General features: G+C 38.9%; 1 protein-coding gene across 1 annotated transcript in view; it reads left to right on the top strand.

Moving 5' to 3' along the window:
* The window catches only part of LOC117296962, a 77162-nt gene extending 54662 nt beyond the window's left edge, over positions 1 to 22500 (top strand). Inside the window, exons 11-12 of the mRNA XM_033780066.1 lie at positions 11921 to 12097; positions 22481 to 22500. Of these exons, the coding sequence (XP_033635957.1) occupies positions 11921 to 12097; positions 22481 to 22485 (182 nt within the window). The 3' untranslated portion in view covers positions 22486 to 22500. The remainder of the gene's footprint in view (positions 1 to 11920; positions 12098 to 22480) is intronic.
* Positions 22501 to 22807: the final 307 nt, after the last annotated feature.

The raw sequence follows: 22807 nt of genomic DNA, 5'->3' as shown, positions 1-22807 counted from the left end.
CAAGGGTTTCTATATGAATAGGATATGATTTATCAATATCTTTAAGATATGATTTGTCAATATCTTTTTTCATACAAAACCTGGTCCATTACGTTAACCACCCGTAGGAAACCTCTGCCCAATTTTTAAACTTTTTATTTATTTATTTATTTATTTATTTTTAGGTGTTCGGCCAACAGCCGAACAACTATTGTTATTGTTATGTTTTTTGTTTTTTTTAGGTGTTCGGCTAACAGCCGAACAACTATTGTTATTGTTATGTTGTTTTTTTCCTCTTTTTTTTCCCCTCGTGTTCTTCTTTCCAGCAATTTTAAGCAAAAGTAAAGCTTGTACAAACTTAAAACTTACTATGTACATAGGCAATAGTGAGTAGATGAAACCGCCACTTTTTGGCAATGATGACGTCATTGATGACGTCATGGCAAGGTTTTTAAAGTTGAAAAACAACATTTGCTTTTCGCTGTATCTCAACAAATTTTAAAGCTATGATGTTCATACTTAGGCATCGGATAGATAAAGACTTGGGCAACATTTGAAAAGTTAACGCCAAAATCGTATGACCTTAACTTCCGGTCGTTACCATGGGTCAAAGTTCGCCTTTGCATTTTTTCATCAAAAAACAACTTTTGAGCTTTAAAACAAAAGTAAAGCTTGTACAAACTTAAAACTTACTATGTACATAGGCAATAGTGAGTGGAAGAAACCGCCACTTTTTTGGAATGATGACGTCATGAGAGGGTTTTTAATTTAAAAAAATTACCATTTGCTTGTTGCTGTATCTCAGCGAATATAAATAAAACTTAAAACTTACTATGTACATAGGCAATAGTGAGTAGATGAAACTGCCACTTTTTTGGAATGATGACGTCAGTGATGACGTCATGACAAGGTTTTTAATGTTGAAAAATTACCATTTGCTTGTTGCTGTATCTCAACAAATATAAAAGCTATGATGTTCATACTTGGGCATCGGAGAGATAAAGACTTGGGAAACATTTGAAAAGTTAACACTAAAATCGTACGACCTTAACTTCCGGGTCGTTACCCTGGGTCAAAGTTCGCCTTTGTGTTTTTTTCATCAAAAAAAACAACTTTTGAGCTTATCTACGGCTTAACTCAAAATTGAGATCGATTTGAACCTTGAAACTCAACAGATAGTTGAACCTTAGTGTTTTTAAGACAACACGGGCCTAATTACGTCATAATGACGTCATCAGGTATTAAATAACAATAAAACAACGTTTAAAATGTGTAAAAATCATATGGCGCGAACGTTTTCGGGGGAATCCCAAAAGCGCTCTTGTTTGTCCAACAAAAGAGGGCGCTGTTGATAATCAAATCGGTGTACATCATTCCGTGCAGGGGTAGCTAAATTTTTAAAGGGTTCCATAAATTGCAAATTAAAACCTAAAGCCAATCTCACACAAACATATTGCATTTGTGAAGAAAAAAGGAGTTGTTAAAAACTGTGATACAAGTTTAACTATAAAAAGTAACGACACGTTGTAGAAAAAGTCATCTTTATGGTTCAATGTTTTTGAACTACGTCATCACGTAACGTCCAACCGAACACCGTGTTTTTGTAATTAACAAAAATTCTATGTCTAGGTTTTTTTAAATTTTTTTAATATTTAATTTTGTTCCCTTTTTTTTTTCTTCAAGTTTTAATTAACTGGTTTAATTAGGCTGTTTGATAACTTAATGGCCTTCACACCTTCTCTATTTTGCCTGTCTCTGGGCTTAAAACTACGTTTACGCATGTTTTATAAAAAATACAGGTTTTTGCTGCAAAATACAGGTTTTGGGGTTTCAGAATACAGTTTTGTGATCCCAGAGGTTGGCATGTCTGGTTCTGGCGGTTAAGTCATCACGATGTGGGTTTGAAACCTGGTCGTGACACTTGTGTCCTTGAGCAAGACACTCGACCAAGCCTCTTTCAAACCAGGGGTAAAATGGGTACCTGTGAGAGCGGAGATGGTTTATATGCTTGGAGCGCGATAACTCGCAGCACCGGCTGTATACTCCCCAGGGAGCTGAGATGGTTTAAGTAATGAATTATATGGACCAGGGGTTATAACTTAACATGTCGTCGGTGTACCCCTGCAGGCTACTACTTTCATCACATCTCAAGACCTCACAAGACTGGTGGAGGAGTTGCAATACTGTACAGATCTACTTTATCTGTATCTGTGAAAAGTAATGACGTCCAGTACACAACTTTTGAATCTCTTCATGCTGAAGTTTCCGGAAACTCTAAATCTGTTTGCCTTGTCATTGTATACAGACCTGAATAAGATTCAAACGGCCAACATGTGACTTTCTCAAGTTTTCTAAGGGAGTTTGAGAATTTGATTTTGGAATATCTGCTTCATCCATCGGAAATCATCATCACAGGCGACTTTAACATTCATGTTGATGACATCCACAACACCAATGCAAACCAGTTTAAGCATCTACTTCAGGCTTTTGGTCTTACCCAGCATATCAAGGAGCCGACTCATCGTCTCGGTCATTGCCTAGACCTTGTCATAACTCGTGAAATCTCCCCACCAATTGTCTCAAACTTTGTTATTCTACCTGGATTATCAGACCATTATGCAGTCATGTGTAACTTGAGTCTGTGCAAGCCCAAAGTCCCAACCGTTACTATAAAGAGCCGACAATGGAAACATGTGAATCCTACCGAAGTGTTCCGTGACATAGGCTCCCATTTAGCAAATCTAGAAGTTGATCACGACTGCTTGGATTCCTATGTCAGCCAATATGAGAGTACAGTCAGTGACATCTTGGATAAATACGCACCTTGGAAAACGAGATCAGTCAAGGTCCGAACTGAAGTCTCCTGGTTCAATGATGATATTCGTACAGCGAGAAAGATCTGTCGTCAACTGGAGCGGAAGTGGCGGAAAAATGGCAAATTGGCAATTCAACGACAAGAATATCGCAACCAATGTAAAGTAGTTAGGAATTTGATCAACCAGGCAAAGATCATCCATTATTCATCTCAAGTACAAGAATCCTCAGGAGATCAAAAGAAGCTTTTCAAGATAATTGGTAAGTTGTTGCTCAAACCCAAAACCCCTGTCCTTCCATCCACTTACAATGACCAGGACTTAGCAAATGAGTTCCAGAAATTCTTTGTCACCAAGATTTCAGACATCCGCTCATCATTTTCATCAGTCCCTTACAACGTGCCGCAGACATTGCCACAAATTCAACCAGAGTGTAGACTATCTGTGTTTGAGCCTGCGACTGTTGCTGAGATTCAAAGGGTTATTATGAAATCTCCTTCAAAATCCTGTGAGCTGGATCCAGTGTCAACATCCATGATAAAGCAAAACATTGATATTTTTGTACCCTACATCACTAAGCTTGTAAACGAATCCCTCAGTTCCGGTTGTTTTCCCGATAGCCTCAAAGTTTCCTACATCAGGCCGCTCATCAAGAAACCAAACCTTGACAAGGAGATATTCAAAAACTACAGACCGGTTGCAAACTTAAAATATCTTGGAAAAGTCATCGAACGAGTAGTTTCATCACGTATTTCTGATCACATTCATACTTTCACCCTGTCCAACGTGTTCCAGTCAGCATACAAGCCTTTCCATGGGACCGAGGCTGCACTAGTCCGTGTGAGCAACGATATTCTCTCTGCAATGATAACCTTACAGCACTAGTCCTGCTAGACTTGAGTGCTGCTTTTGACACTGTCAATCACAACATCCTTCTCTCTCGGCTCCAGAATCACCTTGGCATAGAGGACACAGCCCTAGCATGGTGCAAATCGTATCTCTACAATAGAACTCAGCATGTATGTATTGGCACCGCGATATCCGACCCTGTTGTTTTGAACTACTCTGTGCCACAGGGGTCGGTACTCGGCCCGCAGTGGTTTACGCTATACACTTTACCGATTCGTGACATCATCCTTAAATTTAATCTGAATTACCATGTGTACGCAGACGACACTCAGCTATACATCACGTTTAAATCTTCTCAAGAAAACGCCAATGCATCTATTGCAAGATTTGAGAAATGCATCCAAGAGATTCGACGTTGGACACAACAAAACTTCCTGAAAATAAATGATGATAAGACAGAGTTCCTTCTATTTGGGTCACGTCAACAGTTAACTAAGGTTTCAGTGCCATACATCTCCATCGGTGATGCTCGGATAGCTCCCTCGCTGAAAGCTCGGAACTTAGGGGTTATTTTTGATTCATCAATGACACTTCAGCCACACATCAACAACATTGTTCGTTTATCATCACATCACATCAGGAATATAGGTAAGATTCGCAAGTACTTGGACAAAAGTGCCACTGAAAAGGTCATTCACGCATTTGTTACTTCTCGTCTTGACAACGGCAATGCTCTTCTCTACAGTCTTCCTAACAACCAGATTTCCAGACTTCAACGGCTCCAAAATACTGCTGCCCGCATTGTGGCACTGTCTAGAAAATCGTGTTCTATCACCCCCATTCTGAAACAACTACACTGGCTCCCTATCTCTCAACGAATCATCTTCAAGCTGATGCTCATTGTCCACAAAGCTCTTAATGGCAAGGCTCCCCACTATATTTCTGAACTGCTTCAAGTTTACACTCCATCAAGGAATCTTCGATCAAGTTCTATGCTTCTCCTCATTGAACCCAAGTCTCGACACTCATGGGGTGACAGGTCTTTTTCTTCAGCCGCGCCACGCATCTGGAACTCTCTACCACTTAATCTTCGATCTTGTCTTTGTACTGCAAAATTCAAGTCTCTTCTCAAAACTTATCTTATGTCACAGGTTTTCAATGACTAATTTTGTTGTGTCTGTTTTTCTTTGTGTTGTGTTTTGTTTTTGTTTTGTTTTTGGTTTTACTGCGCCTTGAACACCCAGCAGGGTGGATATGTGCGCATTTCAAGTCTTATTATTATTATTATTATTATTATTATTATTATTATTATTATTATTATAATGTCCAAAGTGCTTTAATTCGCCCTTCGGGCTGTGATAAGGAGCTATACAAATATCGATTATGTTAAACTACTGTGGGATAGGGTTCATAAACAGGTCACATGACCAGAACGGTTTCACACAGCATTTTTGCATGAACTTGTAAGCTGTTCTGACAGGTATTTTTGTCTGAGCTGTTTCAACGCAGTAAAAAAGTCTTGTTTTCATAAAAGTTTTGTAGCTATTGTGGAGGGCAGTGCACAGCTCTTGTTTTTTGTTTGCTTTTTTGTTTTTTTGTTTTTTTGTTTTTTTGTTTTTGTTTTCAGCGGTTTTTTTTATTCATGGTGTTTTTATGTGTCAATTTTTGTTAATATTTATTTTGTTCATACTTTTCTCCCACCTTGCCTTTCTGTCTTTCTTCAATCAAGTTCAGTTAGTTTTCCATATGTAAATATTGTTTTTATTTTGATGAAATTCATCTGTATATATTTTCACAGAGTGATTCAGGTACATGCAGCTCCTGTAAACCATAGACATCTTTTAATGTACAAAAAATTATCAACATTGACATTCTTTAATTTGTTTCATACAGCACCAGATTTGCCTGTTCTCTCCTCGCCTTTTGTTGTTTCTGAATCCGACTCCTGAAAAATAATGTTATTTAATTATAGTGTTTTGCCCTATTCGTTTTCAATAATAAAATGCTGTAAACAAATTGTTGTGGTTTTTTGTAACATGTTTTCAGATTTACATTTAACTTACACAGTTTGAAGATAAGGATAGTAGAAAATTTCCCTTAAAATGTTACTTGCTGAGGTACTGTAGTTTTGGGGAAATTGGTAAAACAAAGTCACGCAAAATAATTGATCCTCTCCTTTTTAGCATGTAAAAACGTATTAACCAGTTATGATATAAATACTATGATTGTTAAACACATTTTACATGCTAACATAATTGTTTGTCTCACCGAGACCTCAGCAAGTGTAGTTTTTTAAGGGAAGCTATCATCATTATTTACCGTGTAAATTTAATGTAAATCTGTAGAGTACAGATATTTGTGTTTTGTGTCCTACAAGTACAAGTACAACAAGTACCCAAACCGTTTGCCGTTTATTACTCGAGAGAAAATTATGAAACTTCACCCATTTGCCAGAACGGTGAATATAATGAAAGCGATAATAAACACGATTGGATCAACTTGTGATAAGTAGTGGTAATGCTTACTTTATTGGAATCTGTGTCAGGTGCCTGTTGATTGTTGCTCACTTCCTTCTGGTCCTTTTCCTTGTCTTGTGCCACACGGGATTCCAATAAAGTTAGGGTGGCAAGGATGGCTAATTAAATATACATTAGCTGAAACAAGTCTTATTTATGAAGAATTTTAACCATTCTTTAAAAAAATGTTATGTTTATGTAATAAGCTTCAAAGTGAAATAAGAATCTAAATCTTTCATATGCACTAATTTTGTTTTTAGGACTAAACAAAATCATGTACAAATGCTATGGGGATTTAGGGGGGGGGGGAAATGTATAACTAGAACAGCGAAGCTGCCATGGCAGCTGACCATCGCCGGATAGAACCAATAACTGACAGAAAACATTTTGATCAACTAATGGTCAAAGGGGTGGAGACATTAACAAGTACTGAAGTCATGAACATAAAGGTTGTCATTGTTTTAGCTCATTCAACTGTTACCAGTGATAAACTGTTTCAGTTTCATCTTTTCATATTATCTACATGTAAGCAGCAATATTTGATTTAAGTTTTAAATAAGGAGTGATGACCATTTAAGGTTTTTATTGTCTTAGCTCATTTAAGAGAAAAGCCAGCTTGTGCAATAGCGCCCTCTCACTCATAAAAGTTGTTTACGCTGTTCTGCTAGGGATACTTACACCTTCAGTTAGTACGTTGTGACAGTACAGTTACATGTGTACAAAGATGGTGGAATCGCGGATGTTGCACCGTTTGCTGGTGGAAAGCCCGTCTTCTGTGCTTGCAAGAACACTGGCCAGAAAACATTGGAACACGGGGAGCTTGCCCACTAAAGAGTGCTTTGCGGAATTATTTTTGTAAAATTTTATGACCCCATGTTGACCTTTACTTCCGGATCAACCGGAAGTGGGACTATATCTCAAGAACTACACAACCAGTTTTTAATTTCTTTTCAGTTCCTTTGAACAGTAAATATTGAACTCGGTTACGGTGACCCCATGTTGATTTTCCAGCAGGGTTCTCCACACCCCATTTTGGACTAGCATCCCAAATTCTTTTTAAAAAAATGCTCCAGTTTGAATGGGAGTTCAGATGGTTCCGCCTGGCGGGACAACCACGCTCTCATTCCAGGTAGAAGCTATCGGGCGATCGTGCACAAAGTGAGATTTTAGTTCAGGATACACATTTCGTTTGTGCTAAAATGGTTTGCACAAAAATGTTACAATGTGTAATAATAATAATAGTGGCTTCATATACATGTATATGGCGCATATCTGTCACTCAGTGATGTTCCTGACACTGTAACATACAGTATTTCCTGCAAGATGTGGGACTACATTTTAAATTATGAGACCTTATCCCTGAGCGCCTTGAGGCCTGACATGAGGCACTACATGTATATAATACACTTTAATTTTATTATTATTAATAATAATAATTACGTCTTCTCTAGCGCCGGTATCCACAAAAAAGTGCTCATGGCGCTTGCTCCAATAACAACGTTCCCCCTTGGTTGTCTGCCAGCAGTGCAAAGATCAAGATGTTTTGTTTTACAAGGTGCTGTGGCGCAATTTGCTGCAGATCAGACCAGGAACATCAGGGCAAACCCCTTCTCTTTACAATAAGTGCACTGGGTTCTTTTATGTGCGTTAAACAACACACGGTACCAACAACAATCTGTTGATCTTGCAGGAATGGTGTGCACAAAATGTCGATCGTGCAGGAATGCCCTCTGAAAATTTGGAGAACCCGGTTCTGGGTCATCCGGAAGTCAGTATCTCAAAAACTACACAACAGGTTTCCAAAAAAAAATTCAGTTATTGGCTCCTTGGGCATTTGAAATTAGCCTTTGGTAACTATGACCCCATGTTGACCTTTACTTCAGGCATGTCAGGGTCAACCAGAAGTGGGATCACATCTCAAAAACTATACAGCCAATTTTCAATTTATTTTCAGTTAGAAACCCCTTGAGCATTGAAGATTAACCTTGAGTTACCTGTAACCACATGTTGATCTTTACCTCTGGGTCAACGGGAAGTGGGACCATATCTCAAGCACTACACAGCCAATTTTCAACTTATTTTTAGTTAGAAACCCTTTGAGCATTAAAGGTTAGACAAGGGTTACTGTAACCCCATTTTTACCTTTATATTTTGGTCAACAGGAAGCTGGATTTTCTCTCAAAAACTGCACACCCGATTTTAATTTGTTTTCAGTTATAGACTCTTTGAGCATTGGATATCAAAAAGAGGGCAATATATCTTCTTCAGCGTAAGTACAGACTCATTTACACGAGCAAAAGCATACTGTACGGTGTGCATGAGTTGACCCACAAATGATGAGACATGAAGGCAAGTGCATTTATTTGCAGTGCAGGAAATGTCTTTTATCTTCAAGTCTATCATTTGAAGCAACACCCTATCATTTGAAGCAGAACAACAGTAAAAGCTTTGTGTTTGTTGACAAACACTTCAAGTCTAATTTTAACTGGTTTTGTGCACACTGAATGCTAATATTGAGCAGCAAATGGTGATTTTTGAGTAGCAACTGAATTATTGTGTGTTGCATTTTGCTGTTCAAGGTAAATCTGAAAAAACTATTATTTCGCCCTTTTTTCTTCTTCTTCAATTCCCATACTCGGGCAATTTCGCCACAGGTCAAATTGGTAATAATAATTAAAACATATATTCATAAATACCTCGGACAGTTTCGCTATTTCTATTGGTGGAGAGCCGTCACTTGGGGGTTTAAACCTTTGATAATGACCCGTGTTTATAACCGATTGTAAGCGGATACTCCGCGCTAGTCTTGGTGCAAGACATTACTTGTTACGGGCGATGCTGGCGTTGTCGGTGGGTTGGACGTGCTGTGTGTGAAAGGAAAACGAGAATGTGTAGCACCAAGACTATACGCGCACGAACGGAACCGGAAACTGTCTGAAATAGGCGTCTCAGTCATAACAATGCAACACACGGATGTCGTACATGTACATGTACATAAAGAGCTCAAGCACGTCGGAAACGGAGAAGTTTTACAGAGTTTCTTACTTTATTACGCCTTTTAACCAAAAAGGCATTTATGAATGGGAATAAAAGAATAGTGACTCGTTCTCTAACGGCCGATTAAAACCTTGCAAGGTTGTTGCCGTGTGATAAAGGCCCTAGCCTCCAGCTCAGGACTTTATCACACGGCAACTACCCTGCCTGTTTTAACTGGGCGTGAAAGAACTCGTCGCTACCCTGTTATTCCCTTATTTATACAATGCGCGTATCTGTAAATAATGACACCCAAGGCGAACAAAAAAAAAAGAATGGTAACATTTAACAGAAAACTTGATACTGATTTAGAAAGAATGTTTGAACAAATATGTCTTTAAAAGCAGTGGACACTATTGGTAATTGTCAACAGTTGGTGTATCTCGACATATGCATAAAACAACAAATCGGTGAAAATTTGAGCCCAATCGGACTTTGAACTTGCGAGATAATAATGAAAGAAAAAACACCCATGTCACACGAAGTTGTGTGCGTTTAGATGGTTGATTTCGAGACCTTAAGTTCTAAATCTGAGGTCTTGAAATCAAATTCGTGGAAAATTCCTTCTTTCTCGAAAACTATGGCCCTTCAGAGTGAGCCGTTTCTCACAATGTTTTTTACCATCAACCCTCTCCCCATTACTTGTCACCAAGAAGGGTTTTATGCTAAAAACTATTTTTAGTAATTACCAATAGTGTCCACTGCCTTTAATCTTGACTTGAAGCACTGACATGACTGAAGGGATGTAGATGCACGAAGATCTCTTGGGAGAGTGTTCCAAACTCGGTGAGCAGCCACAGGATGCTAAACAGTTGTGCGTACGTGAGCGTTTTAATCAAGTTTACATTGAGTACCTTTGCGACTTGGGAGTGTCCAGTGTGCAAACAGCGCCCAATTTCATACTAAGAGAAAATGATTGGGACATGTGACAATAAACATACATGTAGAATTCCTAGTTTCCCACTCCCAAACTTGTCCACATCCAGTAGATAAGAGAAAATTCCGACATGGTTGGAACACTTGAAAATAAAATGATCTTCCTCTGTCCCATGCTCACCCTCCTCCGATTGTGTTTTCAGGAGGGCAGCCCTGGCAATGAGAACCACATTGACATTTTGAGGGGGCTGTGGTGTCAGCAATGAGATTGACTAGGATTGTAGGGAGCTGTGTTGGAGTAGCCTTTTGTCAAGGCCTTTGTGGCTTAAGCAGTTTCATAGAGCCGCTATCCCAAGCAACTTGAAGGGGAAACCATGCACAAGCCGAGTGGCGAATCCACGAGGGCCTCATAAGAATTGTTCATTGAGTAGGAAGCATGATTAGGAAGGGTGAACAAAGCACAGCCACCAACCAAGGTCATTACCATGCAGTGAAGACCTGGTCCTCACACTGGATTAGGAAGGGTGAACAAGCACAGCCACCAACCAAGGTCATTAACATACAGTGAAGACCTGGTCCGAGCACTGTTATTCCTCAGAATAATTACCTTTTAAACAAAATAAATGGCTAAAATTGGCAACATTTTGTGACTTTTCTCTCGGCGATAACTCTAGACATGTTCCGGGGCCATATAAAAGCTTTCGATGGTTCACGCCTCTTTTGTGCGTTAGTCACATTACTAATACTTGGAAACCAGTGACAGTAAAAGAATGCTCTGTTAAGCACCCTTATGGGTTAAAGGAGGCAAATGATTGGACAATAGCCGTTCTTTGTGCATAAAAATGTGCGCGTCCATTCGTGCATGATTGTTGTTTTCCTTGGCAGTGTGCTTAATTTGTTAATGTATGCTGACCCCGTTTTATCTGATTGTTAAGCTTTTTTTCTACCAAAGAGGGTAGCAAAAAAGGGATAGAAAACACAAGAAACCGCAATTAAGTTTTAAAAGGACCTTGTAGCTTCGCCACTCAGAGGAATAGTGTCTACATCCAGTCACTTGCGGTGTTCGCCACAGACGTTTTGTTTGCGACATGACGTAATCAAAATGTCGCTCTTCATTATGCTGAATCAAAATGGTGCCCATTTGTATACATGTATAATGTAATCGAGCGTGAAAGCAACAAATGCTTGAGATAATAATTCCCTTAAAAATAATGTTTTTAATCCCCGACCCGACACTACCTAGGAGAATGGTTGACATCCATTTCAGTTGGGACAACCTTCAGAAAAAAATAATTCAAAACCTTCAATTTGTTGTACATTGTGCTTTGTGTTTCATATGCCAAAAACATCAAAGGGATGATATGCTACACACACAGTGTGGGGTTTTAGAAAGCTGGTGATCGGATAACCTTCATGTGCAATTTTCAAATAAAAAGAAATTTCTGCCCTCAATAATACTTTTTCCATCAAAAACCATTTTCGTGAATTGGTGGATATACTCAGCATATAAGTCGTGTGGTTCTTTGTACATCGTGTTTGAACGTTTGTAATGTACAATCGCATTTCCGATGCTGCAACTTAGAAAGTGGTTATGGCTTGATCGTATTAAATGCAGGCTAAAAATAGTCTGTAAATATTTTGGCAGGGCGGCCTATCAATTTAGTTGGGCGACCAATTCGTTGGCAGGGCAACCTTAAACTTTGGGAGGGCATGTACGTGTGGAGAACAAAAGGCCTTGACAAAAGGCTAAGTTGGAGGTTGCAGGTTTTAATACAGATCTAGCCTACATGTAGTTTTCCATGTGCACCAAAAATTTAAACGTTCTTTCTCTTTTGGTTTGTTTTTGTATTTCAGAAATATATCCAGTTTCTAAGATTGTCCTAGACACGAAGGACTTGTTGTTATGTAACTACTACTTAAGTTCTGGAATGCCAACCATTTTTCTGGAAACCACTGGTCGTTTTGCAAATATGGTGAGAGAAAGACTGAGAATGATGCAGGGACAAGCTTTATTTGATCCAGGCAGTAAAGGTTAGTGACAAGTAATCATGTTGTTCCTTTGTATCAGTCTTGCCCATGGGAAACTGAATCATGCTGTACAATGTGTTGAGTGTTACACCATGTAGACAGTTCCCTCCTTTCATGTTGTTCCTTTGTATCAGCCTTGCCCATGGGAAACTGAATCATGCTGTACAATGTGTTGAGTGTTACACCATGTAGACAGTTCCCTCCTTTCATGTTGTTCCTTTGTATCAGCCTTGCCCATGGGAAACTGAATCATGCTGTACAATGTGTTGAGTGTTACACCATGTAGACAGTTCCCTCCTTTCATGTTGTTCCTTTGTATCAGCCTTGCCCATGGGAAACTGAATCATGCTGTACAATGTGTTGAGTGTTACACCATGTAGACAGTTCCCTCCTTTCATGTTGTTCCTTTGTATCAGCCTTGCCCATGGGAAACTGAATCATGCTGTACAATGTGTTGAGTGTTACACCATGTAGACAGTTCCCTCCTTTTTTGCAATGACAATGTTTTATGTCTGTTTATTCATGTAGTTCAGATTTAATGCTTGTTTTTATTATATTTACTTTTAGCATAATGTTACTTGTTATAATTTTGATTACAGTCCAATAACATTGGACTCCAATTTAATGATACCGTAACTTCCTGCAGATAAGACACGTTATCTTACTTTTTAGACCACAAAACATCGTCTTATCTTCCTGAGCGTAATGTCCAATAACGATTGAGTTCTTTTTGATGATCACTACAGGAAGTCTTTGTTTATACTGTAAAATATTACCTTTATTTCGTCCAGGATAATTCTACTTGTTATCATTTTTCTTTAAACAAAACCTGCATTGTACATGTTGTGTAGTTTTAACATGCTTTGACGAACCATGGACGAACGTACTGACTAAAGATCTCAATCAATGCCATGCTGCTGCCCACTATTAATAATATTAAAGATATGTTGGGCGCAATCTTTGAAAAGATGGACTCTTTTGAAATGTGCGCAAGCTGCCATTTTTTTTATGAATCAATCTTTGCATCGAATAGAACTGTTTGCGCGATCTTCGAAAAAAGGCAATCTTCAAAGATTGGCCAAGCGCCCTCTAGCGATTGCTTGCAGTGTTTTTAGGGAAAAATCTTTATATTGAAAATGAAAAAGTACAAAAATAGAAGCGATGTTTTATTTATCATTGTGATGAAAAAATTACAATCCCTTTACGTTAAATGGTACATGTAAGTGCTGTTCTTTAAATCATCACAGTGACCCCTGTATGTGTTGAAGTACAAGCAGTGAATGGGATCCTATTACAGAAATAAAATAACTGCATTATGGCAAGCCTACCACAATTGAAATGTTGTGTCTTGTACATTGAACATAACAAAAACAAAATTTGCAATTTTGGGCACTGTATCTTGTCCGCCTAGCGTCTTATACGCAGAAAACTATGGTAGTTTGACCTCTGGACATCTCAGATACCGGTTTATAACCATTGGACGCTTAAAATTTGCATGGAGTAATAAATAATTCAAATAAAAAATACACCTCTCCGAGCGGCTTTTTCAGCCGAGACTCAAAACTGCTTATCTATGAACTATGATAATGAGTTGCAATGACCCCTTGACGTTATTGGCGCAATTGCCCAATAGGGTCTGTGCACAGTTCTCCAGCTTTGGCCATTTGAAGGCGCTATTTTCCATGTCAAATAGCCGCCGATGATTAAACGAGTGCTTTGTCGGGCAAGTTTGCTTGACCTCATGTTTTTCAGAATTTTGGCTTGGAGTGTTTCGGAGAAAAAACATTTTTACCATGTTTTAACGTGAGGAAAGAGACTTGTTACGAAAATGTAATAGCTTTATATTTCAGAGCATCATGTAGCCGCCTTTTAAAGTCACCTGGAAGTGGTATTTTTTCAAAATAAAGCTTTTGTCACTAATATAATTTATGTGTTTTGATGAGTGGAATGTGAATAAACAGTTAACTAATGTAAGGTTTTAAAAAATCAGTTCTTATGTTACATGTATTTAAAAATTTAAGAGTAGACCCCAACCCGAGAGGGCGCTGTTCGTGACGTCAATCGAGGCAGACTTTGCCTGTAATGCGTAGAGTAAACACAATTGCAAAGCACATGTACTGACCAAGTCGTGTATCATATGACACGCTCTAAACCAATGAAAAGGCAGAATATTTGTAAGGGGTGTTATAATGAACAATATTTCCTGTGGCAGGTTCCCGCCAAAATTGTTATGGCGTCCTCCATCTTGTAAACATCCAAATAGACCATGGATTAGACCTTGCAACCTGATCAGAATATACCGTAAGAAGTATTACTCAAAAGCTCAATTTTCTCTTTCTAATAACCGAAACTCATCTGTAATAAATAAGGAAAAAACTTTGATTAAACTAACTTCTGAAAAAGGGTGGAACCTGTCAGAGAAATAACATAGAGTTGTTAGCTGGTGTTTCTCCCGACATCATAGAGTTGATTGACCCGAGTTGATAAACTTGAAAATAAAGCCATCGCTGGGGGCGCTTGATCTGGGGTTAGATGAGTGAATAAACGAATATATTAGGTCAACAAAAAAACATATAAAAACTAGACATGATTGCATTTGTGCACAAATGCAGAGCTGTTTCATAAATAAAATTTTCCCTCTTATTTTGAAATTCTCTTTGCATCAAAGCAGTTATGACAGTCCAGCCTAATTAAAAAAATAATTTTGATTATACCAAGTTCAGATAGCAATTTATGACTTAAAGGTGCAACAATTACAAAAATCATAAAAAATTATGTGATGACGTTATCATGACGTCATTTCAAAATTCACAAGAACTTGTCAATATCCAACAACCTACCAAGTTTCAACATAATCGCATAATTACTTCAGGAGTTATATTAGTTCAAAAAGTGCACCTTTAAGGCCGCGTCACGTGACCCCCAATGACGTCATTGATCTGAAACTTCACACATATGATGGCTGCCTGACAGTTAACGTGTGTGTAAAATTCGAAGTGATTACAAAAAACTTCACTACACACATCTTCAAAAAGTCCATTTTGACGAGTTTTCAACCTGCCGCTAGAGGACGCTGTTGCATTTTGTGACGTCATTGGTATTTTTTTTTAACTGTCCACCCTTGCCAGGCACTAACATCGTTAAAAGCAACATCATATCTTTTGCCAATTTTGAATTAGAGGGCCACTTCCGGTTTCAACCGGAAGTAGAGGTCATGTGAGGTCACGCACACGAAACAAAAGGAAGACCTAATTTATCCCTCCCCAATCCTGCAAACAGAAACCTACGGTCTCTTGTGGCTGATTTGTTATAAATTTCCAAACATTTAAAACACAACACCTTTTAGATGTCGTCCCGTGACTTGTGATCCTTGTTTTGCAATGATCATTGCCCCAATACCTTTCATCCCTGAAAGTTTCATTGCAATTGCTCTTTGGGAACATTGCAAAACAGCACTTAAAAAATTATTTCTGAAGATGACAAATAAAAAATTAAAAAATAATTAAAAGAACTTTACCAAAAACAAGAGCTGTTTCGCTGCGCTTCGCTACGAAACAGCTAAATATGTTTTCTGCCCGTCACATGTACCGTAATTTTCGGATTATAAACCGCGCGACGTATAAATCGCACTTCCTCAAAATATCCAAAAAAATATTTAGGTGTCGGCGTATATGCCGCGCGGCGTATAAACCGCGATCAAAATAAAAAAAAAACCATGAAAAAACTAACCTCAAAACACGGAAGTAAAGTACGCAAACCTGCCGCGTTACGGGTGATTTTTTTTATCTCACACTATCGGTCCTGAGTTATATTTGTTTTCCATCAACAACCCTTTTCAAGAATTTGCGATTTGATGATCGGTTGTGTTGACCATATGTTTGAAAACTTCTTTGGCAACGTGAACACATAGGGGCCGTGCTTGTTTGCATCCTCTTTGTGGCGATGTGCAGTGACAGGCGGGCGGCACATCAGTCACTCCAGTCAGTCTTGTATAGTTGCCGCAATGTGGGAGTTGCGTCGTAATTAAAGTTGAAATGTATTGAAGTTTACACTATTGATCGTAATTGAAATGATCTATTCGGGACCACATAATTGTTTGTGTTGGATAATTATTGATGAAGTTACAACTGAAAATACGTTTATTATTGTGATACTGAAAAAATCCAATAACAATTTTAAAAATTGACAAAGTTAAATCCTACTTTATTTGTAGGTAAGTGAGTTCGTGTTGCAATAAAAACTAACTTCAGACAGTGCGTGGACCATCGTTTTAACATAGGATTCGTCTGCAGAAGCAGTGAGTGATAAAGAAGCAGTGTGAAGATTTATATCCAAGGAATCCTTTGCCTTCCGTTTTGTTTAAATAGAAAATAGACAAAACCAAAACCAAACAGTCCTTTTCAGGGCTACCACAACACAAACGAGAGTATTGTCTATGAGTGTTGTTTCTGTTTACAATGTATATAGGAACATTTTTTAAACATGCACAATTCCTTTATAAAATATAAAAGAAATAATAATGGGGACGGCTAAAGTTTTTCCCTCACTTTTATTGTATAGCGGTGGTAATGAAACAAAATGCGCTACCTTATTGTGTGCGTAATCACAAGGACAGGGGATTCACTTTTATTAAACATCGGAGTAGACGGGAAATAAGGTTGAAATGGGTCTTTCAATAAGGGAATTAAAGAAAAGTGGTTGGCCGGTGTTTCTCCCTCCCTTTTATTATTGTAGTCCCACAACGAGGATCCACAACAGATATCGCAACGACGGACGGGCGGACGGACGTAGCGTGTGTGTGGAGTAATGTATCCTGCAGCGTGCACATTAAGCACATGTACACACACGCGAGTTCGTAAAGCTAGCAATCTGTTAATTGCGCTGCTCAATCTCGAGATTGCACAACAGATGTCGGTGGCACCGTATTGAGCGATGTTCGCCGACGGGTTGCGCTACGCCCTCGCATTTGTGCCTCCTGGAAATAAAATTCACAATGTTAATAGACTCAACAATCAGGGCAGGTTGAACACGTTTTGTTTGATCCCCCGAAGCGGCATAGTTCTTTGCGTACGTCCATTCACCATTCTGCTGTTGCGTTGTGCGTGGTTGAGCTGAAGAATCCGCTGGCTGACACGATTGTAGCCTGGATGTCTGACGTCAGTATATAAAGATCGTGGGATAAATAGACAGGGGACGAGTCTATGTCGCTGAGACATGAGTATAGCTTGAATGTCTGACGTCAGCATGTAGAGATCGCTAGGATAAATAGACGGGTACCAGTCTAGTCTAACCCGAGTTGCGCTGAGAGGGGGAGCTGAGGGCGGTTGATAAACGTTTTACAAAGGAAACATGGAATACAATTGTGGTGGGATTTTCAACAGGATATTGTCATCACACAGGCAGGTTTTTGTTCTCGTTTAAGAAAAAAAACATTACTTAGAATATTTTACAAACAATCTTTCTTTTAAAAAATGCCGTTTTTTTCTCTTAAATATTTATACGTCGGCTTACAAGCCGCCCGGAGAATAAACCGCAGGAGTTCAAAAAAATGTCAAAATCAACATATAAACCGCGGTTTATAATCCGAAAATTACGGTACATGGTTACAAGATCACGGCTTAGCCTCAGGTTTAGGCCTCAAATATGTTCATGTAGAGATTGCGTGAACATAGTCAATATCTTACTAGTTGCCACATGTAACTTGCATTCACTGATCAGTGCTTGCACTGAGCTTTCAGTGCCAATACTGCGCTGCGCGGTGAAGGCATTAATATTGTGTGTTTTGAATGTATTTCTACCTCCATGTTTTTGTGGCCACCACTATACTTTTTATTAAGCAAACCTTAGTCCACGAAGGTAGAAATGGTTAGTCAATGGAGGCAGTGTTAGTCCAACCATCCTGCAATTGATTCCTAGTACTATTTAGGATAATTTTCCACTATTCAGTCAGACTATAGACACGGCCAAACCACTAGTCTTCTGCTAAAAGCACTAGCCTGGGGCTAATGGACTATCGCTGGTTTTGCCCCCTGGTTTGTATCATGCCTGGTAAGCTGTTTTAGTGATATGCCAAAACATTTTGTTAGGATCGGCCTGTTAGCCGAAACACCTTTTGTAATTGTTCAGATTTGTATTTTACTTTTCTTAATTAGTGGCCCAAAATAGAGTTTGTTCACAAATTTGTAATCAGATACTCAGGGAGGGGGGGGCTTGAAATTGGGCAATTCTTTCCCCGACACAGTGTGAACGTACCATTAAAAAAATAGGGGTGTTTAATTTTGACACTAATTAACAAGAATGGATTATATTAGATAAAAGTAAGGTAATATTTTACCAATTAAATTTAATATATGTATAACTAATTTGTCATGCTTTTGGAGTGGAAGAAAATTCCTCAAACTTTATCCAACATCATCATTATCTGTAGTGACATCACTGATCGTGTTTTTGTTTTATTTGGACTTCTCATAAAAGTCATTTTGCGTGATGATTTTTCTACCGTGGATCTGTACTTTACTGATTCTGTATAGCAGTACCTATGCTCCACTGGACTTGGAGATACAGCCACCCATTCACATGCTAATGACAGAATCAATGACCCAACCCACACTTGATCTGATGATGAATGGGGCTCATCATCAGCACCACTGGTCGACTAAACTGCAAGTATATCATACAGTAGAACTGAGTTACTAACCCTAGGCCACAACATGCCTAGGCTATGGATAACAAGTGAAACTTACACCACCCTTAAAGACTTGGGTATCTTCCAATATCGGAGCAGACATGCTGGATCCCATATTCATCGCAAACCTTCCAAACTCTGGAACCTGAATGGCACTACTAATGAGCCATCCCCAGCCGACTCTCATGGACCACTGCTGGTCCATATTAAATCAAGAATGGACAAAAAACCACACATTAACCATCAAACTGTGCCAACTTGACTAACCTGAGACCTATCCCCAGAGACACATACAGGTAGCTGAATGTGTACATGTATATTTATGGAATGCCAACAGTGTGAGAAATAAGACCAACATTGTTTGATTACATCTTAGCAGAACATGATGTTGACATAATGTACATGTACATCACCTAATCTTGGTTGCGACGTAACAAATACATTGTCATCAGTGAATGCACATCCCCAGGATATTCCTGCTTAAATGTTCCACGTGAAAGTGAGTTTGCCGTTGTTTATAAGAGCTCTCTCAACTTGTCACGCATAAAAGTTGATCTCAAGCTAGCCCTGGGGCCTTACACTTTTGTATTAAACTACAGTGACTGGATATCGAGGTCTGTTTCTGGGACGGAAAATTTTCAAAGCTTCATAACTCAAATCTTACCGACAAGAAGCCACTAGTTTCAACAGATTCACATTTCATGGCAGCATACATTTTTCTGCGCTGGGTTTTGGTCATCATATATCCCTCACAAATCTGTCATTTTTTGTGAAATAATGCAATGCCAACTGTAAGAAACTCCCGTTTGATCGTATACTCACAGTCTGCCGTGCATACGCGCGACGCGCATATCTTGTATTGCATCTGCATGTTAACACTGAGTAGTCAAGGATCAATGAACTCATTTGCCAAAGTCCTGATCATTGTAAGTGGATGGAAGGCCAGGGGTTTCGGGTTTGATGAGCAACAACTTACCAATTATCTTGAAGAGCTTCTTTTAATCTCCTGAGGATTCTTGTTCTTGGGATGAATAATGGGTGATCTTATAGCCTGGTTGATCAAAATCCTGACTACTTTACATTGGTTGCGATATTCTTGTCGTTGTATTTCCAGTTTGCCATTTTCCTGCCACTTCCGCTCCATTTGACGACAGATCTTTCTCGCTGTACGAATATCATCAACTGAGTTGGCTGCCTACTTAAAGGACAGGGAGGGTGAGAGATGCTGCCGGAGATCCCGCCTGCGAGCGACATGATGATGGATTGTCCTCCAACACCTTGTCGACACTACGACTTATGAAGCAGGTCGTCCAGTTTACTTGCGGCTGTCCTTAAGCATGGGCTTCTGCAAAGTCCATTTCACTGGCTCAAAAGTTTGAATTAGGAGATGATTTAACTAAAGACAGACTGTGCTGAATTTCACTGATGGCATCTGTCACATAACCACGGGATGTGGCTCCAAACAACAAATATAAGAAAGACGAACAAGCCATGCACTCATGAAATAAATGAAAGAAACACTTCTAATTTACTATATACATGTACATCAATATTTAATTATGAAATTCCTCATCTAACACTATCACTCAAAATGTCCAATATTCTTTGTCTCTAAATACAATTCCTGGATTCAAATAAAATCTCCTCCAAAATTAAACCAAAATAATTTATCTATCCTTACTTCAACAAATCGAAACTTCAAATCTCAAAACGTTCTGAACTTCACTTCAACTTACTATCTTCAATGAAAATCAATAAAGACAAAATTTTACTTTGTTTTCAAACTCCACAAACTTCCTCAAATGTCAATATTATAACTTGGGCTAGTAGAAACCCTCCACTTTACTTCAAATATAAATTACATCTTAGATAAACTTCTTATCCCAACTTCTCCCAACTTCTTTTCTCAACTGGAGTATTAAAGCAACTCCCTCAATCTCAAATAGCAAAATTTCTTCCCAACTTCTTTTCTCAACTGGAGAATAACACAACTCCCTTAATCTCCAATAGCAAAATTGTCTTCACCAAAATTTATGGTTATGGAAGAAGACAATTATTCTCCCAAAGTTTAAATGTATAATGTCAGCAAATACCAAATTGAAATCCAACCTAGCTTTTACTGACTATATACAAACACTGTCTTTACTCTTATGGAAGGCAAAAATTACTTTATGAATTGCTCCCATCTTCCGATGATAAATATATACAAGCATAGAGTTTTTATATACAGAACCAGTGTTCCAAGATTAGCGGGCTAGCTGTTCTTTCGACGATGTCCGTTCAAAGGATAACAAAACTTGAAGCTAACTACCAATCTTCATTCTTGATGAAATTCCACAGTTCAAATGGTTAGCTCAATCATGGTTCATCCAGTGTAGGGTGGTAGGAAACTGGTGTAGCCAGATTAATGTCTGTCGCAAACAGTTTAACCCGGAACCAGTGCCATCTACAAAATTAATACCAACCACACAGATTTACCATAATGATAATTGAACAGTTATGTCTGGAAGTGCTTATAATCAAATAATTTCTACACTTGGTTTGCACTATAATCATAAACTATCAAAATGTACATTTTCGTGCTAAACTTAGAATGAGTTTCAAAACAAAATTTGTTCACAAAATAATTCACAACTTTCGGGTAGGAGTTCCCTTTAAATCTTAAACGGTGTCTGCTTTTTATAGATTTCTGTTGAAATAACAAAATCTTCAACTTGTCGCAATGATTCAATTCATCAAAAATTTGTCTGCATGAAGGTCCTGCATTGTGTCTGACCTCCCTGATAGCAGATCTTGGAATGACAAACCGCACCCTAAACTAAGGCTGCAAGGAATAGACCCTTCCCATGAAATATGTAAATTGCACGTAGCGCGTGCGCACTAATGTTTTGGTTGGCAAAATATCGCGCTGTTTTGTACACGGCTAATGGGTGAGTGACGCAGACGCGATTGCGCGTCTGCTTAGTGCACAACTCTATGGCGTTTGCCAACCAACAGGTTCTGTACGCATGCGTGAATGTATTAGCATATTTCATGGGAAGGGTCCATTCTTAAACTCGCCCAACCATGGCACCCACTCTACATAACAAAAGTCACCTCTCAATGCACACACATACACACTACATCAGCCCACTCATGTCTTCCCAAATAAGGACTTGTTCACTCAACTGTAGTTCACTGACTGCATCACATAATTAAATGATTATTCATTGGGTCTCTAAACTCTTGACCAATAAAATAAATGAGGGAAATATAAAAAATACACATGGTTGATTTACAATCCTAGATCGCTTGTGACAGCATCCTCTTCTACACAGCGGACTTGGCTCAAAAGATTTAAGGTACTTACCTGACATATAATTGGAATTATATGAAGCCGTAGGAGGAGAGACTCACCCTGTATTATGTTCCATTTAATACGGTCTGAACCACCCTTTAAATAAAATGGAAAGTTCCTCCATTCATAAAAATGCAAATGAGCCCAAGCCCCAGCACATAAATACCTCTCCAAACCATTGAAGCATGTCTCTTTGTAGGTATAGTGAAGGTAAGTAGCTGGCTGAGGTAGACTCATGGGTGGGCAAGAAGAAGATAATCTGAGATGCTGAGGGAGGGTGTGTGAGTCTCTCCTCCTACGGCTTCATATAATTCCAATTATATGTCAGGTAAGTACCTTAACATAGTTTGAAATTATATTTCAGCCTAGTCGTCAGACTCACCCTGTATATTTCAACGCTTGACCGAAGCCAGGACAGCTGTCTGGAACTCCCGATGTTGTAACATCTCTCCTGTAAAACCCTGTAAAGGTGGACTCTGATGACCAATCTGCAGCTTTCTGGATCTGTGCTGTAGATACTCCTGCTCGAGCAGCTGCCGAGGTGGCTGCTCTCCTAGTAGAATGTGGCCGATAATGAGACACATCTATACCAGATGAAGCCATAATGGTTCTCAACCACCGTGCGATAGTAGCGGACACCACAGCATGAATAGGTTTCACAAATGACAAGAACAGACTGGTAAGTTTGTCC

This window comes from Asterias rubens, chromosome 11 (assembly GCF_902459465.1).
Source record: "Asterias rubens chromosome 11, eAstRub1.3, whole genome shotgun sequence".
NCBI lineage: Eukaryota > Metazoa > Echinodermata > Asteroidea > Forcipulatida > Asteriidae > Asterias > Asterias rubens.
The sequence above is the reverse complement of the archived record's forward strand: the minus strand, read 5'-3'. Positions and strand labels throughout refer to the sequence as shown.